Raw genomic sequence first — 27,787 nt, 5'->3', positions numbered from 1 at the left:
CGCTGATTAGCCAATGGGAGGCGTAGTGAAGGTATGGTCAATTTCAATCTTTGTCTATTATTAGATAGGACTAGAGGCCCCATGCACAAAATTCCTGCATGGGGGGGGGTTCCCTCAGCCCGGCCTGCACCCCCTCACAATGCGGGACCCCTTGGGGGATGTCCAACTGCCTGCGGGATCGGGCCTAAACTGGCAGTTGGACATCCCGCTCACAGTCCAGGACTGCTGGCTCCTAATCGCTCACCTGCCTGCCTGCCTGATCACCCCTAACCACTCCCCTACCTGCCTGATCACCCCTAACCACTCTGCCTGCCTGCCTGATCACCCCTAACCGCCTCTGCTCGGCCCCTGCTGTGGCAGCTTCATCTGGAAGGATGTCTGGAATGACGTCCGGAAGATCGTTTGGCTGTCCAGTCTAATTAGCATAGACCGGACATCCTTCCGGCTCTATGATAATAAAAGCGTAATATGTTAGTTAGACCAGATGTCCTACCGGATGACCTTCAGGATGAAGCAGTGACAGTGGCAGCAGGAGCCAGGGTCCGAGGCAGCTGTGGTGGGGCGGTGGGGGCTGAGCTGAGCCCCTTGCATGAATTTCGTGCCTTGGGCCTCTAGTTTCAACCAATCTTGAAATTCTTTTTGGGCCTTCTGCCATCAGGAGCCATTATTTTTAAAAATAAAAAAACAGAAACACTACTTCTTAGTCCATATAAATCTTATTGCACATAACACTTCCTTGTGGAATTGTCAGGAGTTTTCAATGAGACATGGTATGCAATGGCATAGTAAAATACCTGCTGCATTCCATTGGTTTTGTAGAGATGAGTATTTAAATTTATAATGATAAAAGTGTAATATGCTAATTAGACCAGACATCCTTCCAGAGGAAGCCGGGGCTGGGAGGGAAGCCCGGGTCCCGGGTGCCAGAGGGAAGCCGGTGCTGGCAGCCGGGGGAAGGAAGGCCTACAATTGAACAAATTTCGTGTATTGGGCCTCAAATGTTTATATAAAGCTTTCAAGAAAAATGTGCCAGGCCCTAACCAGTTTGGCTCAGTGGATAGGGCATCGTCCTGCGGACTGAAGGGTCCCAGGTTCGATTCTGGTCAAGGGCATGTGCCTTGATTGTGGGCACATCCCTAGTGGGGGAAGGGGGTGTGTGCAGGAGGCAGCTGATGGATGTTTCTTTCTCATCGATGTTTCTAACTCTATCCCTCTCCCTTCTTCTCTGTAAAAAATCAATAAAATATATTTTTTTAAAAAGAAAAATGTGCCAGGCAATATGGCAAGCAGGGAATAACGTGGTGTGTGTGTGTGTTTTAAGGGTACTTTCCCCAAAATTTAGTGGGTGAGGGAGATAAATAAATCACACAATACAGTGTGATAGCCACCAGAGGATAAGGAACTCTACAATATGGGCTCCAGACTCAGACAGCATGGAGTCCATGGAGCTATTTGGTTGCAAGCGGGCCAGTAGAAGAAAAGAGGAGAGGAGGTCTGGTCCAGGGCACAGCTTTGCTGAGGCATGGAGTTCTGAGAGGCAGACACAAATTGCAAGCGAGTGGGTGAGTAGGTGGGTCTTCAGATGAGGCGAACGTAGAAGGCTTTGCAGGGTCCACGTCATGCAGGCTCTTAAATCAAAGGGCCCGGCTGTTCTCTTTTCCAGGGCTTAGGGTCTCATCACAAACTTCAGAGCTTTCCTAGGTGAAAGGCCCCCTGGCTTCAAGCACAGAGTTAGGTGCAGCTGTTTGCCTGCAACTCAAGAAGCTCCGCAGATGAGGTCACTTCTCTGACCCGCGAGTCACCTCCAAGTTTCTATTCTCCGTGCTCTAAGCTAAGGAAGAAACTCGGAGTTTACAAAGGTAACTGATCACTTCATCTTTTAGATACTTTCAGGTTATTAGGTGAGGCAGCATTTTAGAATCGGAGCAAGAAGCCCAAGCGTTTTGTCTCGGTGACCAGAAGACTTTTGGGCTAACTCAGAACGAGAATCGTAGGGCAACAGACAAGTTTGGGTAAAAGTTGGAGGGTTCGCTGCTATTGCCAGCCGAGAGTTAAAATGAAAATTCAACCAACCAGCACAAAATGAAGAAGCTCCATGCTTTTCTATTCCTCGCGGTCTTGCAATCTGGTCAGGATGATGTTTCCCAAATGGCAAATCCAGCTCCCGCCGAAGGGCAGGGAGCGCCCGCGGCCCAACCCCCGCGCCCGCGCGGAGGTGCGCACACCCTGCTCTGCAGACTCGCAGGTTTCAGGCCCCGCCTCCTCCGGGCCCAGCCGGTCTCCGCAGACCTTAGGCCTGGAACCCGGGCGCCCGCAGCCCCGCGCCCCCGCTCCCCGTCCCCCGGTGCGGCGCCAGCCCGGCCGGAGCGCGCGGGCGGCGGGATCGCGGCGGACCTGGGTCCACGCCGCGCAGCCTCGGGTCCCGCGGGCGCAGGGGAGAGAGGCGGGGCGGCGGGCCGGGGCGGAGCGGCGGCCGGGAGCCGGGAGCCGTCCCTGCTCTGTGTCCGCCGGCCGCCAGGCGCAGCCATGGAGGTCTACATCCCGTCCTTTCGCTACGAGGAGAGTGACCTGGAGCGGGCATACACGGTAGGCGCGGGCCCCGGGGTGCGGGCCGAGGCCGCTGAGTCCGGGAGGTGCCCCTCGGGCCGCCGCCGTCCCCGCACGGGGGTCCCTGCGCTCTCTCCCCTCCCCCGGCCCAGAGGAAGGGCTGCGCCCTGGGGCGGTTGTCAAGGAAACGGGCGCCTCCTGCCCGCCGTCCTGGTGCCGCGGTTCCGTCCCTCGTACCTCCCTGTCCCGCTCCGGGTCTGGGAGCCAGAAGCCAGGGAGTGGGGTCTCCGGACACGGCGCTGCCATGCGCGCGCCGCCCGGCCTCGGGAGCCCGCTGGGCTGCGTCCCTCTGCGACCCAGCTGCTCCCTCTGCCCAGACACTGCTGGCTCCGCGGCGGGTGGATGTGGGCTTCCAAGTTCTGTAGGTTTCATTCGGATGGATAGGCTAATTTTAAAAAACAACCATTTGTGGTTATTAGCCTAAGTGAACACATGCGATGCTTTTAGATGGTTTCCAAAGTTTTTTTCCCCCTCGTTCCTTGCCATGAAATGGCTAAATCGGATACTTAATGAGCACCTGTCCCATACCTCGGACTGGGAGCTTGGAGAAATGAGAACCAGGGCCCCTGCTCTCCGTAGGGGAGGAGTGGGCGGGAGGGCGGAGACCAGGGCCTGGGACCTTTGGTAACAAGTTTAGTAAGTAAACCGTAGGTGGTTGGTTTCCCAATGAATTCAGACATCTTTTTTCCAGACAGTCCTTGCTAGAGGGAGAAATGCCTCTGGCCGGGTAGACCTGGAAGAATTTATTTCCAGTTGTTAAAGAACTGGAGGGCTTTGGAGGAGGTTTCAGAGGGCAGCCTGAAAGTTCAGATTGTTATGTTACTCACTACGAATTCACTCACTTGCTAAACACCTGTTAACACTGACTTAGCAGCCAAGTATTTTGACCTCTCCTCTTCCACAAGTTACCGGTTTTGGTGACAGCCTCTTGGGTACCTTGTATTTTCATAGGAAGGATTAAAATCATTCTCTCAAAGGGATTTTTAGAATTAGGAGTCCTGTAGTGATTGAAAAAAAAAAAAGTCTAGGGAGCATGTGAGTTTTTAGAATTAAGTAGACTATTGGTCCAAGTGTCCCAAAACAAGTTGGGCTCCATGGTCGTCATTATTTTTATAGATAATACTTTCCCATGAATTAACCTGTGATTAAACATTCTGTAGCTTCCTTTAAAAGGGGTGGGAGTTGAACTTGAATTTGAACTGTTGGAAGCTTTCCTTAGGCCTGAAACCTTGGCTGTCTTTCATTTTTCCAGCTCTCTCACCTCTCCCACCAGCATCAGCAGTCCGGAGGGCCCACTGCCTTTGGGGCATTCTTTAAGGATCTGAAGATAAGGCTGCTTTGGGGGCACGTTGGTCTTCAGATGCAGGTGGTCTCAGTAGCCTGAGCTACAAGTTAATTACCTCCCCAAATAAGCACTTCTGAGTAGATTACAATTAAAGTTCATTGGTCATTATTGATTTTCTTCTGTTCGAGCATCTGTGTTTTCCTCCCAAATCTTCAAATACCTTTTTATTTCCCGAATTATTGCCAGGAACGTGCGGGACTCCAGGTTGCAAATTAAACTGATTTCAAAGGAGTCCTCCCCCCCCCCCTTTTTTTTGATAAACTTGTTAGTTTGAAGATTGCTTATGTGATGAGAGTTTGTGTGCTTTAAAAACAAAATCCTAACTTATTTAGCTTGGTAACCATATTGTTAAGTTACCACCTGCAAGTGATATTGTCCTTAGTGAGTTTGTGAAGCAGCTTTTAGATACTTTGTTCCCTGTGAGCAACTATTTTATACTTGTACAACAGCTTATTCATTCAGCAGATGTTAACTGAGGATCTGCTAGCATGTCTCTTGTAGGTGCTGGGAATAGCCATGAGTAACAGTTCATCTTTTAAAAAACAGCAACCTAGAGTTTAAAAAGATTTCCATTTCCTAAATAAGAAGTTGGTGAAATAACATATCCGTTAGTGTACAAATAACTTTTTACATTAGTGATTATGTTTGTGTATTAATTTAAAGAAGTATACCGCGTTCTTACAAATTCAGCGATAGGAAGTTTAAAGGGTGGCTCTTCTCTCCTGCCTTCAGTTCTGTGCCCTCGGAGATAATAAGCAGGAGAGCTTTCTTAGTGACGTTTCTCCTTATGCTGTGACAACATGTGCTTCTGCCTTTGAATGAATGGCAGGACTTTACTATGACTCCTCCACCTTGTGGGTCTCTTTCGGTGTCAGTAGGGATAGGCCTGTCTCCTCCTAACTAGGCGCACAGGGATCCTCCGCAGATGGAATGCACCTAGTGTGCTTATCCAGATCTCTGTGGATGGCGTTGCTGTTTGTTTCTTATTTTTGGCAACTCTGTCAGATGTTGAAATAAGACATCCTGTGCATGCTTTTTATGCCTCCTGCTAGGAATTCTGTAGGACATTAACTGCAAGTGCTGCTGCTGGGCCTGTCTTTTCATAAATATTGCTTCATTGTTATTCAGAAAGTTTATACAAAGTTATGCTCGATGTACAACATAATTTACATTTAAAGAGTGAATCTTTTACCCTTTTAACATTTAAACATTTACTGTGAGCCTGCACTGTGCCAGGTGGGGAACTGAAAGATTGGAGTATGTTGTCTCTGCCCTCAGGGCTTCCCAGCCCATTGGATGGGGAAGGTAGGGAAGGGTTAGGTAAGGAAGGTTTAGGTAGGAAGGGTTAAGGTTAGGTAAGGAAGGGTTAGATGGGGAAAGGTTAGGGTTAGGTAAGGAAGGGTTAGGTTTAGGTAGGGAAGGGTTAGGTAGGGAAAGGTTAGGTAGGGAAAGGTTAGGGTTAGGTAAGGAAGGGTTAGGTTTAGGTAGGGAAGGGTTAGGTAGGGAAAGGTTAGGTAGGGAAAGGTTAGGGTTAGGTAAGGAAGGGTTAGGTAAGGAAGGGTTAGGTAGGGAAAGGTTAGGGTTAGGTAAGGAAGGGTTAGGTAGGGAAGGGTTAGGTAGGGAAAGGTTAGGGTTAGGTAGGGAAGGGTTAGGGTTAGGTAAGGAAGGGTTAGGTAGGGAAAGGTTAGGGTTAGGTAGGGAAGGGTTAGGTAGGGAAGGATTAGGGTTAGGTAGGGAAGAGTTAGAAAGAAGGGTGGGAAAGGGAAGAGTTAGGGAGGAAGAGGGCAAATAGACTCTGCTTCATGGTATTGTGCTGAAGGGTGGGGATGGAGGTCACTGAGGAATGCTGACTTGAAATCTGATTAGGTTTTTGCTGGGATTGTGAATTCTACAAAGAGGAAGTGCAGGGCAGATGCTCATCTCAGCAGAAAGGCATTTCAAACTCCCAAATTCTCCAAAAACAAAGGCAACTTCTAAATCATTTTAGTTTACAAAGAAACAAGAGAGGATATTGTAACAAAATACCGATGAAGTCAAATATTACTTCATGGGAAGATTATTCTCTCCACACCAAGCTCCCCAGCCCCCACCCCCAGTTTATTTCTTTAATATCTGTTTCCCTGCTAGGCTCTGAGCGCCTCAAAACTAGGACAGTGTCTGTCCCCACTGCTGTGCCCCAGTGCAGGGCCTATCACACAGCAAGAATGACACCTGCCTGCGGAATAAATAGTGAATGATCGAGTCTTTTGATAGAAGAAAATCAGCAGAGCCGGGTAATCCCTGACAGAGGGGCGGGGAGGGACCAGCTCACTGGCCTTGAGGGCTACAGAGGAGGATGGACTTCACCCTCAGACAGTGGGAAGTTTCGGGAGAGTTTTAAGGAAGGAAGTAACATGATGAGCTTTGCATTTAGAAAGATGACCCTAAAGCATTAATCATTTAAGAGAAGTTTGCAAAACTTCAGAAAGAAGAGGATGAGGGCCTGAACTAAGGCAACTTGGGAAGGAAAGGGGGTGACTACAAGCATCCCAGGGTCTGGTGACCCAATGTGAGACAGCAGGGTGACTCCCATGGGTATGTGTGTAGGCGGGGGGAGGGGGGCCATATTTCATCTGGGGCCTGTTGGGTTTTTCATGGTGGGTGAGGCCATTTGATTTTAGAGTTCAGGATGTGTAAGATCTGGGCTGGAAACGGGGCGCGAGGGGGTCACTCAGCATAAAAGGTGAAAAAGCGTACAAGTGGATGTTCCCAGGAAGAGCAGGTGGAGTGAGGAAAGAGGGAGGACTGCAGGTAAAAACTGGAACTTGCATGAGCAAGGAATTATCCGTAGAGCATCTAGAGCAGTGGTTCTCAACCTTTGGGGGTCGAACGACCCTTTCACAGGGGTCGCCTAAATACATCCTGCATATCAGATATTTACATTATGATTCATAACAGTAGCAACATTACAGTGATGAAGTAGCAACGATAATAATTTTATGGTTGGGGGTCACCACAACATGAGGAACTGTATTAAAGGGTCGCGGCATTAGGAAGGTGGAGAACCACTGATCTAGAGGGAGAAGTGTGAGGCAGGAAGTGTGAGGCAGGAAGAGAAGAAAATGGCAGACACTTTACAAGAAGGAAGGAGCTCGATGTGGCTGAGCGGTTAGGGGAGGATGGAGGATGGAGAACCACCCGTCGGATGTGAGGGTAAGCAGTCCTGGGCACCGGAACAGGCTAGTGTTTTCCATTTTCAGACACTGTTGGTTAAAAACTACAAAACTGGAATTACTGCTTCGGTAACAACACAAAAGTTTGAATATATTAGATATTATTTAACATAGCGGTAAAAATTAAGGCATTGAATTAAGTAGTTTTTCAGGTTTGTTTTAACTGTGTTGTGCTTAAGCGAATGTATCTTTCTTGGGATTGGACTCTTACTGATTACTTGATGTATCATGCTTTTTAATACATAAGGCAGTTTCAGGGATGCATGATATACACAGGGATCATTATTGTTTTCATATTTTATGGATTAAAATACAAAAATAGAACAATATTGTGAGCCCCCATTTACTCATTTCTCACCTCCAGTATTTCACAATTTTTATCTTATTCACCACTCCTCATTTTTCCATTTTTAAAAAATTCTGGAATATTTTAAAGCAAATCCAAAGTATAATTTCTCCTGTGACTATTTCACTATGGCTATCTGACAGGTGAAGATTTCTTAAACATAACCAAAATGAAAATTTACCACAAAATTAGCAATGCCTTTATCTTGTTACTGGTCCAAAGTCTGTGTGCCGGACACATCAAAAGGCTAAAGCTCAAAATGTCAGAGCTGGAGTAAGGAAAGTTTATTGATCAAGAAGGCTCAAACCAAGAAGCGGCTAGACCTAATCCTAAGATCCAGTTTAAGAAGGTACGGACTTCAGGCTTCTTTTATGTCAAGGGAAGGGAAAGTGGGAGGGACTGTTTGTATAAAAACTCAAGCCCCAAGCAGAAGTCCTCTCATGATGAGCATGTCTAACCCAGGAGCTATTACCCGAAGGTCATGGGAACAATGCAGGCTTACACAAGAGGGAGTCACAGAGACCAAGCACTTCCCTGTTACGATACAATCACAGTGCTAGCTGTTTTTGCTGTTTTTAACATTATCACAATGCAGATATTGCCTTGGCATGAACAATGATCTGCAAGAAGTATTATTATTGCCATTTCCCATTTGTGAGAATGAGACTGGGAGGTTGAGGTAGGGGCCTGGCTACCTGAGAGTGGCCCTCCTCTCTCTGTTTGCTTTCATCCTCAGAGTAGCTTCCACCAGGTGAAAAAAATGGTAACAAGCGGCAGATTAAAAAACAATTTTTTAAAATATTATAACATCTAGAGGAAGAGAGGAAGGACATTTCCCCCCCAGAAGCTCTGAACAAATGCATCTCTCTTCATCTCTCATGATCCCAGGTTGGTTTCTTAACTGACCTGCCGCCAGGGGAATCCTGGGTGCTGATTGTCTGAGGCTAGGGCTGACTGAACCAATCACCATGGCAAGGATAGGTTAACCAGAGAGAGTTAAAATAGTTAGAGGGCATCTGGAGCTGGAAAGGAGGTCAGTCATTCCTGCCACTTAACTCTATAGACACCACAGTGGGAGAAGGTCAGAAGGGCAGTGAGGGCACAATGTCCAACAGCACCTTTCAATCACCCATTGTAAGCGTCTGCGATGAAGGAGCCCTTTGTGTAGCAAACACAAAGCTGGCACACTGCCTCACCCATGGTAAGCACACAGCATAAGTGAACATTAAATGCATGCGGAGTGATTAAATCTAACATTTGTAAGCCATGTTGCTTAAGGACAACAAATACAGTTTGAAAATATTCTTGAACATTAACACACAGAATACTCGATTCCCTTAAAAATCGAAATAGGTACAAGAGGATTGGATTTTGTGCAAATATGGTGCTTAGAAATTTGGGGACAGAAGTAAATTTGTTTTCATTGAGCTAGAAATACATTTTAATCTTTTTTTCCCCAGTAGTTTTTACTTTGTGATTGATCCATTCTTTTAATATAAACTTTTAATATTGAAATAATTTTAGATTTGCAGAACAACTGCATGGTTGGTCATGAGAGTTCCTATATACCCTTCTCCCAGTTTCCCCATTGTTAACATGACGCATTACCGTTGTAATGTCACAACAAGGAAACGAGCATGGTACATTACCATTCCCTGAGCTCCAGACTGTGTTTGAATTTAACCAGTTTTTCCACTAATGCCCCTTTTCTGTCCCCAGATCTGATCCAGGATACCACATGGCATTGTTTCCTCTGCTTTGATGTGAGTTAGTAGTCCAAATCATAGCACACTGTCTCAAAAATGGGGCAAGCCAAATAAAATAGTGTTTACCTCAGATGCTTCCTGGGTAAGATTTGCCAGTTGGCAAAAGCCTATTTATGTGATCCCACCAGTTTATGACAGAAGCTGACACAGCCTCCAGGTGAAGGGCACAGGCTATGAACTCATGCTGTCTGCATTCAAATCTGGCTTTGAACATTCCGCCCAAAGTCTGACTTTGGGCAAGCTCCTTAATCTCCTCTGTCTTATTTTCCTCAGCTGTAAAAGGGGAGAGAATACTAGTACCTACCTTATTGGGTGGTTTGAGGATTAAATGTGATTATTTTTGCAAAGCACAAGGAATGGTATCTCTGGCTATGTTCTGAGTCTTATTATTTTGAGTAGGGGCTGCCTTGAAGTTTAATTTTCTTAGAGCTCTTTAATGTGAACTAATAATGTAAACAGAAGTCCAGAAATACTTATTTTATGCTATTTAAAATAAACTCTTCCCAAATACTTTGAAGTACTTCAGAAGTGGCAGTCACCTATAACCAACTGATCTTATTACAACTTTCAAATTGTGTGTATCAACCTGTGTATTCAGGTTCAGTTTTTTTAAGCCTATTTACTACATTTTTTTCTTCAAAATCATAAAGGCTAATGCACATACGTACATGATTAGGAAATAGTATTATAGACGGCATAGAGATACATATTTCACCTTCTTTACTCTCTTCCACTCCCCACTGCATCCCTCTAAAGCAAAGGACCCCTCAGGCTCACACCTTGCATTTTTATTTATTTTTTTAATCTTTATTGTTGAAAGTATTACATATATCTCTTCCACCAACCCCCCTCATGGCCTTCCCCCCTTGGCCTTCATCGTCCTATTGTCTGTGTCCATGGGTTATGCATATGCTATATAATAAAAGCCTAATACGCTAAGTGTCCGACCATTAGACCGTTCGACCAGTCACTGTGATGTGCACTGGCCTGTGCACTCTCGTAATCCGGGATCCCTCGGGGGATGTCGGAGAGCCAGTTTTGGCCTGATCTCTTCAGGCCAGGCCAAGCCAAGGGATCCCACTCATGCACAAATTCGTACACCAGACCTCTAGTATACATATAAACACCTTGAATTTTTATGCTGGTTTTCCAGGTACTCATTCAGATTTCCATGGAACTTCCTGTTAGTTTGCTTTCTATATGTCTTTTCTGTTTTAATTTTCAATTGTTGCCTTGTTCCTCCTCCCTTTTAAAAATAACTGTTTAGTATGGGAAAAATTCAATGTATTTAGCAGTGGAGAGAATAATGACCCCTTTACTCAGCTTTAAAAATGATCCACTCAGATCAGTTTTGTTTCTTACTTTTTCCCGCCATTCCTTGCCCGTCCTTCCCCATTTCGTTTTGAAGCAAATCTCAGACTTGTCTGAATATTTTCAATTTGTATGTTTAGGTTCCCCTTTTAAAGTGTAATTACAATATCATTATCAGACATTTCAAAATAAGCAGTATTTCATAAATATCAAGCCATTTTTACATTTCCTTCATTTTCCCATGCATGTTCCTTTTTAAATATGCAGTTTGTTTGAGTTAGGATTGAAACAAGGTTCATGAAATGAGATTATTTAATATGTCTCCTTAGTCTTTTTTAATGGATAGGTTCTTTTTCCATCTCTCTATTTTTTCTTTTATAAATATTTTGTTGTATAGACTGTGACATTTGTCCTCGTGGACTTTCCCACACTGGATTTTGCTGACTACTCCCTTATGTCATTATTAACACACTAGAGGCCCAGTGCCTGGATTCGTGCACCGGTGGGGGTCCCTTGGCCTGACCTGTGCCCTCTTGCAATCAGGAACTCCTCGGGGGATGTTGGAGAGCCGGTTTTCAGCCTGATCCCCACAGGCTAGTCCAAGGGACCCCACCAGTGCACGAATCCATACACTGGGCCAGTTTCGGCCCAATCCCCGAAGGCCAGACTGAGGGACCCCACAGGTGCATGAATCCGTGCACCGAGCCTCTAGTATGCACATAAGATCTTTGGTTAATCTCTTCCCACCCTTTCTCCTCCCCCTTCCCTCTGAGATTCATCAGTCTGTTTCCATGTTTCCATGCCTGTGAGTTGAGCGTTTACCCCCTGGTGGTCAGGGCACGTCATAGCTACTGGTCAAACAGTCAGCTGGTCGCTTAGGCTTTTTATATATAGATTCTTCTGTTCCTTATATTGTGAAGAAGTAGAGGCTTGATCATTTTTAGATTTGATTTGTGATGCTAGGAGCCAGCCATTGAAGGATATTGCCAAGATCTATTAACTCATTAGTGGATGCTCAGTATTGACATTTGAATTTTATTCTCTCTTCATTTATTGGCTTGAATACATGTATAAAGAGAAACTTTGTGTTCTAAATTAGTTACTCCAAGGCGTTGTTTTTATTTTAAAAAGGTAGCATAAATGCTTGATTCTTTCTTTTATTATTTATTTTTCAAAATAATAAGTTGGTTATCTCCAAAGATCACAAACTAAAGGTGATCATAGAGGCTTTCTTAAAAAAAATTAGTGTTGCCCTAACTGGTTTGGCTAAGTGGATAGAGCATCGGCCTGCGGACTGAAGGGTCCCAGGTTCGATTCCGGTCAAGGGCATGTACCTTGGTTGCGGGCACATTCCCAGTGGGGGTGTGCAGGAGGCAGCTGATCGATGTTTCTCTCTCATCGATGTTTCTAACTCTCTATTCCTCTTTCTTCCTCTCTGTAAAAAAATCAATAAAATATATTTAAAAACAATTAGTGTTGTTATGAATGTTTTTATTAATGTAAAAATTAAGATTGTTATTGTGGATATTAGCATATTTGATGTAGTTCAATCCTTTGCATTTTCATTCCTATATGTATTTTGTCCCATCTCTGCCTATTTTCAGGTGTGGCTTTGTTAAGTCGGGTGCTGTGTTCTTGACACAATATTAGTTGTGTCAACTTACTTGCTTTCTACTATAACAAGGTCTTCTCCATGCATCTTTTACCTTTCCTGCCCCAGATCTGGAATTTGCTTTTTCTCTAAAGAGCCCTGGTTGCTTTTGGTGGAAAATGATATTTAGAGCTCATGATCTAGTCATAAGGTGTATAATACACATTGACACTGGGTTTGTGGAGGTTTCTAGATCTTTTCAATGGTCCAAGCTAGGGATTTTTAACAGGGAAAATATGTAGTAAATTCAGGACAACAAGATTTTTTTCCTAGTCTCTTTCTATGGTACTGAAAAATCTCAGTACTTTAGAGGCTGAGCTTGATAGGATTAAAACATCATATGATTAATTAGTTCATCTCACATTATACACACCAGTGTGACTTAATTGTAATATCAGTACTACCATCAAGAACATGATTACTGAATACAGCTTAAAACATATTTTAAAAAGTTTTTTTGTTCTTTGACCTGTCCCACTAGGAGTGTGCAGATGACTGTGTTTTAAAATTCCTTGGATCGGTTCTTCTCTTGTAACACTAACTAGCTACCAGCTTTGTTTTATTTTGTATTCTTAGGAATTATTTTAAAAATTAATTTTGGTCTGTGTGGTTCAGTTGGTTGGGCGTCGTCCATTCCCAGTTCCATTCCCAGTCAGGGCACATGCCGGGGTTGCTGGCTCGACCCCAGGTAAGGGGCGGGCAGTAGGCAGCCAATTAGTATTATTCTCTCATATCAATGTTTCTCTCTTCTCCCTTCCTCTCTCTCCCCCTTTTTTTTTTAAAAAAAGAAGAAATCAATAAACTAGTCTTTAAAAATTTTTAATTTTGTTTTATACTTGTGTAAAGTATATTCTATAACAGGTTTGTTTGCAGAAATCTACCTTCTGTTCATGTCCTTTTCACCCTGTTTTCTTCCTTTCCATTGAAGACCATTAAAAAAGTTATGGTTGCCTTTGGGTTGGAGGGGGCTTAGGCGCAGCCTTCTTTGATCGTCTCAAACCTGGGTTCATTTGATACCAGTTGCCTGCACCGTGCTGCTGAAGTTCATTCCCAGCGAGATCAAAGTCGTTTACCTGAGGTGTACTGGCGGGGAAGTCAGTGCCCTATCTGCCCCGGTCCCCTAGGTCTGTCTTCAAAAAAAGCTTGGTGATGACATCTCCAAAGCTACCAGTGTTTGAAGGGTCTGAGGATTACAGTGAAACTGACCCTTCAGAACATAGAGGCCCAGAATGAGGCAGTGCCTTCTGCTTCTGCCGATCATCAAAGCCCTCAAAGAGCCGCCAAGAGACAGAAAGAAGCAAAAAATCACACAACAGGAAATGCTGTAACTCCTTCCCCATAAGAGGAGGTAAAGCCCTTGAATCATGTTGCTCTCTTCCTTGATATCATGTAACTTAAGAACTATGGTATAAAGTTAATACATCTTATGTTACATGATAAAGAGAATAGAGAGAGAAGAAAATGCATATAGTTGCTTTATATAGGTGAATATGTATATGGATATATACACACACAAATATAACAAAATAAGGGGGGAATACTCATGACAATTACAGCCTACATTCCTGTAACTCATCATGTGGTGATAGTTGGTATTTATATGAATATTTCCTTTGCTTTCAGCAAGCACCTCAACTGGTTGTGGTTCTTTACTGGTGGGTGACCCAAACCTTCATTCCTGAAGGGTTTAAGACAGGGGTCCTCAAACTACGGCCCGCGGGCCACATGCAAATACAAGTATTATATTTGTTCCCATTTTGTTTTTTTACTTCAAAATAAGATATGTGCAGTGTGCATAGGAATTTGTTCATAGTTTTTTTTTAAACTATAGTCCGGCCCTCCAACGGTCTGAGGGACAGTGAACTGGCCCCCTGTTTAAAAAGTTTGAGGACCCCTGGTTTAAGATGTTAGCAGTTCTGCCTGAATTGGATTGTTTTAATTTTCCATTGTCTTTAATCACTAGGAGATATCCAAAGGAATCTCCTATATTCAGACACACTCTTCCTTACCTCCATTGTTCAGTCGTGTCCAACTCCCCCTTTGCAGTCAGGATCAGTCACCCTCCTCAGCCCAGGAACTCCCCTCTGTTAATTCAGAGCTGACGCGGTCAGGTGGCAATCTTAACTTCCAGTTCCAGGGAATCCTTGTTGTATCTCCTGTTGGAACTAAGACTTATAGGCCAGCAGAGTATAAAGTCGTAGGGACAGGAAGGAAAAATTTTGCCAGCAGGTCCTAGAAGTAATAGTGTGTGGTGTCACTTCCATTTCCACCCCTTGATTCCCGGGAATCTGGCTGTCAGAGAAACAGCACCATACAGTGGACGCTGACTCAGGGCATATGCAGCCTCCCAGAGAACCTTGTCTCAGCCCTGCAAGGTGTCTCCACATAGCTGGGGCCCTGTACCTGAGTCTGCAAGAGGCCACGCCACTGTTCTGCCAAACCCACTGATGCAGGATGGTGGGGAACATGGCAAGACCTGTGAATTCCCTGATCATGGGTGGACTCATTGCATCACTTCGTTTGCTGTGAAGTGAGTTCCTTAATCAGAAGCAAAGCGGTGTGGAGTGCCACCGTGGTGGATAAGGTGTTCCGTAAGTCCATGGTAGTGTGGCAAAAGCATTGCGTGACCAAGCAGTGAACCACCAGGTGTACTGCTCAGAGATTCCCCCCAGGGAGGACTGGCCTGCCCCGCTGTCCTTCACGAATGTCTCCGAAGGGGCAGACGTGCTGTGGCTGTCCACTTCCGGGGGGTGCCTGCGTCTGGTGCAGACCCATCTGTAAACCAGGCCCGAGTCTTTCTCCACCAACTGATAAAAGGGGATGATGCCCCATGAGGCCAGAGGTGCGGGCTGGCAGAGCGAAGGTGGTCAGCAGGCCTGGGAACCGTGGGCATCTGGGCCACTGCTTTAAGGAACTGACTTGTGCCTTCAGGGCCTGCTGAGGTCCAGTCTCCTAGGAACCACTCGCATTTGATGATGGAGTGCTGCTGGGCACATCCGACTTTATAGTTTGATGCGTCAACTAACACCCAGTTCATGATGGCCAGCTCAGGTCCGATGGTAACTTGGAGGCTCATGGGTAAGCTTTAGGTCTCTATGAAGGCCCAATGGCAGGCCAAGAGCTGTTTCTCTGAGGAGAGTAGCCATCCACAGAGGATGGCAGGGCTTTGCTCTGGAATCCTAACGACCTGCTGTGTGATTCACCGATAGGGCCTGCCAAAGGCTCCACACGGCACCCTGTCTGCACTGCCTCTTCCAGCACCACCGATTGATCTGCTGGTCCCCGTGCCAGAGCAGCTTGCGCAGCAGCCTGGACCTGTTGCAGAGCCTTCTCTCGTTAGGGGCCCAGCGCAAAAGAAACGAGCAGCTTTTCTAGTCACTGGGTAAAGGGGCTGGAGTAACACACCCAGGCTATGTTGCCTCCAAAATCCCAAGAGGGACACCCCATTATGGAGGGCAGTTTGCTTTACTTGGCCTGAAGTAAATACCTCACCGAAAAAATGCCTCATAGAAACACCCAGGAGGTTTCATCAAATATCCGTCTACTCCATGGTAATATTAACCATCACACATCCTTCTAAAAGTGAAATATACATTCTATCCATAAATAAACATTGTAGTGCTTTTCTCCTTTTTGTTTTAGTTCAGATGAACATAACATATAAAACAAGCTTTTGTATTTTATTTGATATTTACTTTAGACTGTGTTTGGTTCTTTCTGAAGTTGGAAGGTTTTTACTTTTGGCTGCACACCTATGGAAAAATTTGTGTCTCCATTAAAAACAATTATTGATTGATTGAATTTGTTTTTTAAATTTATCTTTGTTGTTGAAAGCATTACAAATGTCCCCTTTTTTTCCATTGACTCCCCCCCAGGCCTTCACCACACTATTATTTGTTAGAAGAAGGAAAGGAGGGAGAGAGGAAGGGAGGGATGGAGGGAGGAAGAGAGAGAGAGAGAGAGGGAGAGAGAGAGAGAGAGAGAGAGAGAGAGAACGAGAGAGTACCCATGAGAGAGATTCGTTGTTCCATTTATTGATACATTCATTGGTTGATTCTTGTTGTGCCCTGACCAGGGATCGCACCCATAACCTTGGCATATCGGGACAACATTCTAACAACTGAACTACCCAGCCTGGGTGATGTGTCTCCATTTTCAAAAAGTGATCATAGTTCAGGGAATAAAAGTTGATAGAAAAGTCTGTTTTCCTTGTTTATTATTAGTGAACAATTAGATCTCATTGTCAGTAAAAATGGATGGCTGCAGCTTCCAAACTATTGAGCCTGTGCTAATAAATGCAACAGTTGTTCATAATTTGGTGGTAAATGACCTTTAAGTGTAGATGTTTACAGAAGCTGTCCTTGGGGAACAATTTAACTTCCAAATGACACCCCTGAGTACTTGTTATCATTTAAATATGCTTCCTTTTGTCAATAATAGAATAACAAATACTGGTTAGATTTCTAATGTTGATTCAGATACCAGGAAACCTGCTGTATAAATTAGTGTACACTTGATTTATATTGACCAAAATTTTTTTACATTGCTGTGTTACAGGTCAAGGTGACATGCATTTAAATGCATTCTAGACCAGAGGTCAGACTTGACTGACATGAATGCTTACGCTGGCTTTAATTAACTTTTAAATATTATCCTAAAATTCCTTCTCAAGCACCAGTTATTAGGAAGAGGATTGAAATGAATTTAGGACATTAGTGGAGGCCTTATTTTAAAAATCGATACTCTTGATCTTTCCCATAAAAATTATTGGAGTAAATTATTGCTACACTTTATCTTATAATTTGTATGGAAATCAGGTCTGCTTTTTCCATGATAGACTCTGAATTCATATTCTGTGGGCTTTCCATTGATGGTTTTGCAGAAATAATCTGAGATAGCATTGAGAAAAGCAAAGTAACGCACAAAGTCTTACCTACTACAGAAAGTACGTTATCAAGCAAGTGCCTTTTCTCAGTACTATGAACTTTTCCACTGATGATGCATGCGGAGGGAGGGTGGTTCGCAGGGTGAGGATGTGGATTCGATTTGCCGGCCATTCATTAGTAGCCCAGAGTGGTAGATGTTTTAGGGAAGCATTTGTCAACATCTGCTTTGCCTTTTGAGAGAATATCTTCCAAATGAATGCTGCTGCTTTTACATATTAATATTGTTGGATAAAAATCATTTGCTTTCAGTGTAGACATTTTCTCATTTGTGCCCCATGTAAGAAGGTCAAATTTGAAAGTTTAGAACTGAAATATACAAAGGTTTTGATTTTTCTCAACCATGAAGATCTTCATTGTCAATCAAAAAGTGTGCTTTGCAGGGGAGAGCTATAAGAGGGCAATGGGAATAAAAAGGGACATATGTCATACTTTCAGCAATAAAGGTGTGTGTGTTTTTTTTTAAAGTGTGCCTTGGATTCCATATGAACTGTTATCCATGTAAACAAAGCTACCTTCCAGAGCGAAAAAGACACCAACTTGACCATCTTCCAACAGCAGATACCTAGGAAGTCCGTTTAGTTTCAGCCACACTGTGCTTCCTTAGCCAGTAGCTTTGTGCCTACGTTTCACGCACCCAAAATAGCATCGACCCCTATTGTCCATGAGGGCAAAAGAAGTGGCAGTGTTGAAAATGCTAATAAGAGAAGGGGAAGTGGAGATGATAAAAATTGAAAGTGATGAGAGAATGACAAATGTTGCTTGTGTGTGTGAGATGAATCATTCAATAGTGGGAATGAAGCTGAAGGACAGAGGGGAGAGTCGTGCAGCCTTTCCTGTAAGTGGACGTGGCACTGAAGAGGTGACTGACAAAAGGAAGATTTTGGGGTGTCAGCACCAACTTCGGGTGCCCGGTGCTAAGGGAGAATGGGAAAAAGACTAATTGTTGATGTGATGGCACTGCTGGTGGGTGGAACACTGTCCAAATGAAGGCTTGGGCTTCCAGTGCAAACGACTAGCTGCTAAAGCTGTGGTGCTCGGACATGGCTGCATCCGGGAATCACCCAGAGATCTTTACAATCCACGATGCCTGAGTCCTGCCCTTAGAGAGCCTGGCGGTGCCAGGGTATGAATTGAGCATCAGAATTGTTAACAGCCCCCTGGGTGATTCTGTTAAACAGTCCAAGTTGAGACCTGAACTAAAGATGTCCCCAACAAGCTCATGGAGATCATTTGCCCCAACACATCCGTGGTTCTTGGGAGCGATAAAAAAATACCGATTTTCAGGCTCTATCCCCAGAGGTTCTGATGTAATTAGGGCTCAGGCTGTGGTATGGTTTAACAAATCCCCAAAACTGAGGGATGGGTGGCTCACCCTGTTTTGAAAAAGATGCCCTGTACAGTGGACATGTAGCATGAAGGTAGAAGCATCGGCTTTGATTTAAAGCTTTAGAGCAGCGGTGGGGAACGCCTGGCCCAAGAAATCATTTGGTCTGGCCCTGCCAAGGCATTGGGGGTGAGTTAATTAAATGTTTGACCAAATAGAGCAGGCTAAATTTTAAGGTGGGAATTTTGAATGGCCCTAGGATGATGTTATAAATATCCAAATGGCCCTAGGCAGAAAAAAGGTTCCCCACCCCTGCTTTAAAGGATCGGTGCACATTCTGATTCAGCAAAAGTGCACCTAAGACTGAGCGCCGAAACCATACTTGCGTCTATAGATCCACAAACATATGAACTTAAAAAAGGCTTTCTGCCCGCAGCCACTTTGAGGAACTTCTCCAGAGTGTCGTAACTAAGCTTCGGAGCGAGGCGCGTGGTTCCACATTCTTGCAAGTCACTAGTTTCCTTGAACCTCACGTCCCTAAAGTGCCTCCCTCCGTTCCTCACAGGGACCCAACGCAGGTCCCGAGCCCGTAGGAAGAACTCCCTCCGCGGGAAAGCTGTTGCTATTTTGAATACTTCTCATTAAGTTTTGCCAGTAGGGATTAATATGCCCTATATTTCACCTTCCTTTCATCCGGAATGAAAATTTTTCTTTTCTTCTCATCTTTGAACACTTCAGCATTTACTTCACTGCTTTAACTGAGTTCTCTTTCCAAGCAGTGCTTTCCTTGCAGTGTTTTCCAATTAGAGAATGAAATCTAAATGCAAGAACACATGAGGAACGTTGGTTATGTGGTTAACTCAGCCGTCGTTGAGAACCGCGTTTTACTGGTCAGAGGGCTTGGATGAAATTCCCCTTGTTTTGCTGTGCTTTGGATTCCCACCTGTTGGCAGGCAAAACCATGACTTCGTTTCCTGCTTTCTGCAGATAAGAGAAGGTGTTCTGAGAAGCGGCCAGAGAGTAACCTGCATTTGTAAATGTTTTAGTGTATGGCTCTGGCCTGGCACCCGGATGGGGCCAGTTCCCACGCAGACCTATTTTGGTGTGTTTTGCTGTGGGCAGCAGTAGGACTTTGCCTCCTGACTCATCGGAGCTCAGGGCTACCCAGGTTCAGAGGAGGCCAGCGTTAACAAAGGTCAGTTTAACCCGGAGCGTTGTTTTTGAAGCTGCTGCCATGACCCTGGCTTCTTCCTTTCAGTGAGTTCTGGGCCTAGAAGGTTCTTTGGAGCTCATCTTTCTGGGGCTCATCATCTAAGCCCCTGGCTGGGGAGGCTGGCAGGCTTTTTAATTGGACGTTTAGCTCAGAATTTTTGTGATTTGCTGTGAGCACGTTCTCATACTGAGTGCTCTGTGGGGCCTGATGAGGGGGCTGGCGGGGTGAACCAGGCAGGGGATGTGCGGTGTGAGGCACAGCTTTATCAGCTTCAGTATTTACTCACATTCATTGATTCAAGCAGTAGCTCTTGATGACCTGCGGTGTACCAGGCACATCCTGGGCCCTGGGGATGCATCACTTTCAGCAGTTTTCTTTCCAAGACCCTCAAGACATTCCAGATTTCTCTCTCATAGGGATTCTTCCTGTTTGTGAACACAGCATACACCAGAGTCAGCTAATTCTGTATGGCTTTGTGGAGAGCTAAACATATAAATACGGTTATGTTAGCAAGCTTTAATGTGAGTAAACGGTTAACCTCAGTTTCCTTATCTTTAAAATGGGCTGTCTGTCGTAGCTAACCCATAAGGCCATTGCCCGGATTAAGTGATATAATGCATGTGAAATGCACTGCCTTGGAAAAAGGTGACCCAGAGCCCAGAGAGCCCACATGGTAAGACTTCATTTTTATGGGGGAAACGTGCCTAAGTCTTATGGATTGCCCAGGCAAGAAAATAGGCACTTCTAAAGAAGTCTTCTTTTGATACTTTGCCATCGTTTGCTTGAGGCGTGTGCAGTCAGAGTGCACAGAGCAGAAGGCACTTGGCTGGAAGGTGCTCCAGACCTGGGTTCTCACCTGCACGGGCCTCCTCACGCCTCGGTCCCCTCCTTTGTAAGACGGGAGAATGCTAGCACCGAGAGTTGTGAGACTGAGGACGGAATTGAGATCATCAATGAAAAGCACCTCGTACTGCTTGGGGAATGTACTGAAAACACAGTTGCTGTTGTTTTCCGGGATCTGAAAAGCAGGAGGTTCATGGCAGGTTCTCTTGATAGCAAGCTGGGCATGAAAGCACTCCTTTCCCCTCTTCTTGTGTCATCTCTGCCTCCGATCTGGGCAGCCCGCTCTCCTGCTCAGAGCCACCTGCCCAGGGCCCGGAGTCTCCTGGGTGGACCCTGCAGGAGGAAGGGGCACGCGGTTCTGCTGCAGAGGGTGGGAGGGAGCCTGCTGTGGTTCTAGTGCTGCGAGAGGCCTTCTTGCTGTGCAGTTATTCTCCACTGGACAGACGCCAGCTGCCCCGGGCCAGGGTCTCACCCATTGGGTTCCGAGGCCTCTGGCCTCGGTTCTGCCCGAGTGGTCTGGGGCGGGAGGGGTCATGCTCATGCCCAATGGGGATGTTCCTGGGTGTGCAAGGGATTGGAAAGTAACGTTTGAAACATGTACCCAGTTCGTTGGGGGTTAATTTAGGCAACCGAAGAGTTGTCCAGGATTGTTACTAATACTGGAGAGGAACTTGAAACAGAAACTCGGTACAAAAGATGGTCCATGTACAATGAGTTTTGGTAATTCAAGGAAGTGTTTTGTAATGTGTTAAGTCAAAATATAGGAAACACTTTTCGCCATAAAGAAATGGATATGGAAGTGCCCAAAACTGGCTTATTAAATAATACGGGTTAGACATGATTTAAAACTTTGTGCGTGTGTTTTACTCTCAGAGTATGTGAAAGTTGGATTTCGTCACTCCTGTTGGACCTGCCCAGTGTTTGCTTCTGTTGGCGGCCCCAGGTCTGTGCTGGAGCCTTCGCTGTAGGAAGCACTGTGAGCTACGAACTGTCCTCCAGAATGCCGTTTTGTACCTAAGCCTTTATAAACAGTTCTACTGATTTTCCTCAAGGGGTATACAGACTGTTCTTACATGAATATGGGTAATGCCACTATAAGTTGGCTATGGTGCTGTCATTTTGAAAGAGTAAAAATTAGAATTGTAAAAATTTTACCATTTTGTAGATTTGGAGGGTTTCTTTAGAGCAACATTGACTTTATGTTGGAGATATGTTCATTTTTTTTTAAATTAAATCTTTATTGTTCAGATTATTACATTTGTTCCTCTTCCCCCCCCCAATAACTCCCCTCCTCCCAGTTCCCGCCCCACCCTCCGCCCTCACTCCCCACCCACTGTCCTCATCCATAGGTGCACGATTTTTGTCCAGTCTCTTCCCGCATCTCCCACACCCCTTTCCCCCCCAAGAATAGTCAGTCCACTCCCTTTCTATGTCCCTGATTCTATTATAATCACCAGTTCATTCTGTTCATCAGATTATTTATTCACTTGATTCTTAGATTCACTTGTTCATAGATGCAAATTTGTTGTTCATAATTTGTATCTTTACCTTTTTCTTCCTCTTCCTCTTCTTAAAGGATACCTTTCAGCATTTCATATAATCCTGGTTTGGTGGTGATGAACTCCTTTAGCTTTTCCTTATCTGTGAAGCTCTTTATCTGACCTTCAATTCTGAATGATAGCTTTGCTGGATAAAGTAATCTTGGTTGTAGGTTCTTGGTATTCATCACTTTGAATATTTCTTGCCACTCCCTTCTGGCCTGCAAAGTTTCTGTTGAGAAATCAGCTGACAGTCGTATGGGTATTCCCTTGTAGGTAACTGAGTTTCTTTCTCTTGTTGTTTTTAAGATCCTCTCTTTATCTTTTGCTCTTGGCATTTTAATTATGATGTGTCTTGGTGTGGTCCTCTTTGGATTCCTTTTGTTTGGGGTTCTCCGCGCTTCTTGGACCTGTAAGTCCATTTCTTTCACCAGGTGGGGGAAGTTTTCTGTCATTATTTCTTCAAATAGGTTTTCAATATCTTGCTCTCTCTCATCTTCTGGCACCCCTATAATTCTGATGTTGGTACGCTTGAAGCTGTCCCAGAGGCTCCTTACACTATCCTCGCATTTTTGGATTCTTTTTTCATTTTGCTTTTCCGGTTGGGTGTTTTTTGCTTCCTCGCATTTCAAATCATTGACTTGATTCTTGCGCTCCTCTGGTCTGCTGTCGGGAGTCTGTGTAATATTCGTTATTTCAGTCCGTGTATGCTTAATTTCTAGTTGGTTCCCCAATATAAGATCGAGGGTCTCATTAGTTTTCTTGTAGAGCTCATTAAGTTTATCGGCAGCTTCTAAACAGTTCTTGAGAGACCTTAAAAGTGTGGTTCTGAACTCTATATCTTCCATTGACAATTTTGTCCTGTTTCTTTGTCTCCGCATTTTGTTATGCTTCCTTGGTGCACCCCCTGGTGGTCTTTGTTCACAGTCTTATAGTTAAACCTTGATTGTTGTAGCTAATTCCAGGGAGGGTTTGACCTCCAGGCCAAGTGGCTATGAGAATCAGCTGTGTCAGAAGTGAGAGAACTTCTGTCCTCTAGGGAGGTGCTAATCTAGCCTTTGCCTGAGGCTATCCGGCAAATGCCTCTGTGCAGGGCTTGGGCGGGGCGGGTCGCACAGGATCAATAGGGTGGGCCGGAGAGAGCAGTTATGGCGGCTCTCAGTCCTGTCCCCACGGGCTCTGCCTCTCTGAGTCCCAGCACCCGCTGCAAACCTCGGAGAGAAAGCTGCACTCGCTCTGACCGAAGCCAGACAGTCCCACTTCTCCCGTTTGAGTCTGGGTCCCTAAAGACTCGCCCAGATCTGGTGCTCAGAGTCTGCCACTCCCTCCTGATTGAAAACGCCAACCGCGCCCTCCGCCGCCAGCCCGCTCCGCGCACTCCGCACCTCAGAATTTGACTTCAGCACTGCGCCTCCTCTGAGTGTCCGTATGCGTTTCTCTTTCCTCCTAGTTGTAGGACTTCCACTCAGCCAGCGTTCCTGTGGTTCTGGGTGACGTCCCTTCCGTTTTTTGGTTTCACTTTTGAAGTAGTTGTTCAAAGCAGCAAACTCCGGCGTTAACCTATGCCGCCATCTTGGTTCTCCCTATACTGTTCTCGAGATATGTTCATTTTTACTGGCCATATCTCATAGCATCAGCTTATCAAAATGAAGACCTATTACTCTTTGAAAGCACCTCAGCATATTTTGAAGTGATCACTTGCTTAAGTAATAGATTTGTCACATTGTAAGAGTTAATTTAAAGGATAGCTCCATGAGAGTTGGATGGAGATGATAAAGAGCAGTGCCGTCGAACCTCTTTGTTCTTAGTCTAGCATGCAAAGGAAGCAAAGCATGTGTCTGTTATGAGGTAGCATAATTAGTCAGCGTAGCTGAGTAAGTCAGGTCTTTGAACGCCTGGTTGGTGCGAGCTCCAGGCAGTTGACAGCTCTAAGGCATGATTCGAGCCCTCAAGGAGCTTGCGGTTTAGCTGTGCACCAACCGACAGTCTCCACGAAGCAGTGATGCATGCTTTATGGTAGGACACAGCAAAATAGCAGGTTGCATGGAATTGAGATTTGGAGAATGAGATCAGTAAAGTCTCTGGGAGACTTCCTGCAGGAAATTGTGCTTAAGGTGCATTGTGAAGCCTAAGTAGGATTCAGGTAAGTAGACGGAAGGGATAGGGCTTTGGTGAAGGAACCCAACTCCCAAAAAGAAAGGAAGATGTGGGTGAACATTATATGGTGGAGATGGGAAGGGAGCAGTGGCCAGTGCGCAGTGGTGGGTAGAGAATGGCATATGTTGGGCACATGGATCACATGGCAGAGGTCCCCATGGAGGACTCCCTTTGTTCTGTCTGCTCCTGGAGGGTGGGCAGCAGCCAGGGGGTGGGGACAGGGGGGCACATTCTAGCAGGTGGGGTGTCTGAGTTGCTTTGGGCGGATGGGTGCTGAGGAGAGAATGCCCATCGCTGGCATCAGGGAAGGGTGATGAGAAACTGAAATCTGATAACTTCGTGCAGAAATCAACAGGATGGCATAGCATGGTTTTGAACAGCAACGTGGCATGAAAATGGGAAATCGTGCTGATTAAGCTTAGCTTGGTGTACAGGTGCCAAAGGGGGCGTGATTGGAGTCCTCTGTGGGACGGTGGCTGTGGCCCAGGCTGGGCTAAGGGGATGCAGAAGTGACCAGGAGGAAGGTCTGGACTGGACAGTGGCATAGGGCTGACATGAGAGGTCCTGAACAGAACGTCAGGGGCTTTAGAAACTGTCTGGAATTGGCAGCTAGTAGAAAAGGAGTGCCCTCCATCTCATCTCTGCTTACCTCTCGGCACTTCCTGCCGTTCATGCCCGAGCTGCTCCTGGCCCTCAGTTGTGGGAGGATTGGGGTTCCCATGACTCTGAGTCTCGTCCCTGGGCCCGCAGGAAGCCTATCCTGGTCCCCTTCTCATAGCTAGTTAGCTGTGTTTTCCTTTCCCAAACCAGTTCTAGTTTCACTTCCTCCCAGTAGCCAGCGATGAGATTTTCACTTTTGCCCAAGAGTTTTCTTCTTACTCCCTCATCTTCAAACCTGTAAGCCAGTGAGTGATGGTTCCCCGTGGCAGTGCTGGCTTCCACGTGGAAAGCTGGCTCCCACATGTGGCTGTAGGTCACTCTGTTCAGATGATGCTTGAGACTCAAGCTGATTCTGGCTTTTCCTGGACAGGAACGTTGGGGAGAAGGGACCATACAACAGAATGATGGCTGACCAGGGAGGATCATGAACAGCCAGCTGCACTGAGCCACATCTGCCTTGAGCAAAAGAATTTCTAGATAATAAGAGAACATCCATCCTCCTTAGGATCCGGGTGGGAAAATGGGGTGGGGTTGGTGCTGCTTCCCATAATTCCATTTCTTCTCCCTAGAACAGTGATGGCGAACCTATGACACACATGTCAGAGGTGACACGTGGACTCATTCTTTTGGTTGATTTTTCTTTGTTAAATGGCATTTAAATATATAAAAGAAATATCAAAAATATAAATCTTTGTTTTACTATGGTTGCAAATACCAAAAAATTTCTATGTATGCCACGGCACCAGAGTTAAGTTAGGGTTTTCCAAAATGCTGACACGCCGAGCTCAAAAGGTTCGCCATCACTGCCCTAGAACCTGGTTGGTGGTCAGTTCCATTGAAGCATGTGGGTAGGCGAGGCACTGGGTGGTTAGGGGGCACAGCGGAGTTCTGGACAAGGCAGAGGGGCGGAACAAGGTGGAGAAAGAGCCTGTGGAGATGAGAACCTTTGAGGAGCAGGTTGGGGTTGGGGAGGGAATGGAAGTCAGGTTGCAGTGAATTAGGGAGCTGGACAGAGTGAGGAAAATGAGTGCGGGCCCAGCCAGATGCCTTGGCTGGAAGAAGGGAGAGGTCAGAGCGCAGCAGGCAGAGGGTCAGGAAAGGCTTTTCCTACGTCAGAGCACGGTCAGTGTTTCAGGGGCCGGGAAAGGAGGCGGTGGTGTGAGCTGGGGGTGTGCAGGGAGGGAGTGGAAGAGGAGGAAGCCTCCAGGGAGGCCAGCTGCTGTTGTGGGCGTTGCTTTTCAGCCCCAGAGAGTCTGGGATTAGGGAGGAGCTTCAAGCAGCGTTGTCCCCTAGAAATAGGATGATGCAAGCCACATAGGGACCTAAACTTCTCTAGCAGCCATGTTTTAAAAAGTAAAAGAAACAGATGAAACGAATTATAATAACATATTAGCCCAACAAATCCAAAATACTATTTCACATGTCATCAATGTAAAAGCTATGAAGATATTTTATATTCTTTCCCATTGTAATTCTTTGGAATGTGCTGTGTTTTTTACACTCACAGGATGCCACCACTCCGACTAGCTGCATTTCAAACACCCAACAGCACCATGTGGCCAGTGCTGCTGTCCTGGGCAAGGCAGACTGAGAGAGACGGAGGGGTCCCCCTGACAGCCAGCGCTGTGGTGGGGAAGGAATAGAGGTATCCATTTGGGCCCTAACCGGTTTGGCTCAGTGGATAGAGCGTTGGCCTGAGGACTGAAGGGTACCAGGTTCCATTCCGGTCAAGGGCATGTACCTTAGTTGTGGGCACATCCCCAGTGCGGGGTGTGCAGGAGGCAGCTGATCGATATTTTTCTCTCATTGATGTTTCTAACTCTCTATCCTTCTCCCTTCCTCTCTGTAAAAAACCAATAAAACATATATATATATATATATATATATATATATATATATATATATATATATATATATTTAAAAAGTATCCATTTGGGGAGCTGAAATCTCAAGTTTTAGCTTCTGTGGCTACTGTTGAGAATGTAATCTCACTATTATTTGCCTGCACTGCCCGCACGAATACTCTCATGTGCTTGGTGTGGGCTCAGAGGAAGGGTATAAGGGTATTGTGCTTGGGGTCAGCCTGGCCTGGAGCGGAGCTGTGGAGCTAGGGAGCAGCATTCAAGGGCGCGAGTCACTCTCTGGGCTCAGTTTCGAGCTCTACCGCCTGCCAGCTGTGAGCCACTGAGCAGGTTACTTTACCTGCCTGTGCCTCCGTTTCCTGATCTCCAAAATGGGGATAGTAACCACACCTGAGACTGTAAATTTTAAAAGATGTCGGAGTTCATGTTAAACACCATTATAGATTCTTCTAAAGCCTTTCTAGGGACTAGCATTGTATGAAATGTTATTGGAGGTTGGAGTTTAAACAAAAAAATTTTCTCCTTCAATTCTGTGTTTTCCTGTGGGAAAATATGAAAACATAAAGTTTCACATTTACCAAATTAACGAACGTGGAGCAGTAATTAATGTATTAGTCTTAGGAGGTCCTCACCTTAGGGTAGGTGATATACTCTTTAAAATATTTCACAAATGGGGAGCAAACTTGAATTTAGAAGCTCTGGTGATTCTGGGACGTGTGCCATAAGACAGCTTGCTTCTAATTGCATCCCAAGTTAGAAAAAATTTTTTATTAAGAATATCTGAATGGCCCTGGCCCTGTTTTGCTCAGTGGGTAGAGCGTTGACTTGCAGACTGAAGGGTCCTGGGTTCAATTTCGGTCAAGGGTACATGCCCGGATTGCAGGCTCAACCCTCAGTGGGGGGCATGCAGGAGGTGGCTGATTAATGATTCTTTCTCCTCATTGACTATTCTATCTCCCTCTCCCTCTCCCTCTCCCTCTCCCTCTCCCTCTCCCTCTCCCTCTCC

General features: G+C 45.5%; 1 protein-coding gene across 12 annotated transcripts in view; it reads left to right on the top strand.

The window, feature by feature from the left end:
• The first annotated feature begins 2,124 nt into the window (after positions 1-2,124).
• The window catches only part of SNX24 (sorting nexin 24), a 133,891-nt gene continuing 108,228 nt past the window's right edge, over positions 2,125-27,787 (top strand). For 2 of the 12 annotated variants that reach the window (XR_009452586.1, XM_059693772.1), the window contains exons 1-2: positions 2,239-2,586; positions 3,860-3,973. Coding sequence is in view for 9 of the 12 variants with exons in the window: in XM_059693772.1 (XP_059549755.1) it covers positions 2,527-2,586; positions 3,860-3,973 (174 nt within the window). In the remaining 3 variants the exon portion in view is untranslated. Of the gene's footprint in view, positions 2,587-3,859; positions 3,974-6,079; positions 7,200-27,787 lie in introns of those variants that run through there. The other 10 variants (XM_059693773.1, XM_059693770.1, XM_059693779.1 and 7 more) reach the window with 9 other exon arrangements.

This window comes from Myotis daubentonii, chromosome 4 (genome assembly GCF_963259705.1).
Source record: "Myotis daubentonii chromosome 4, mMyoDau2.1, whole genome shotgun sequence".
NCBI lineage: Eukaryota > Metazoa > Chordata > Mammalia > Chiroptera > Vespertilionidae > Myotis > Myotis daubentonii.
Note: the sequence above shows the minus strand (reverse complement) of the source record. Positions and strands in the feature narration are given on the sequence as shown.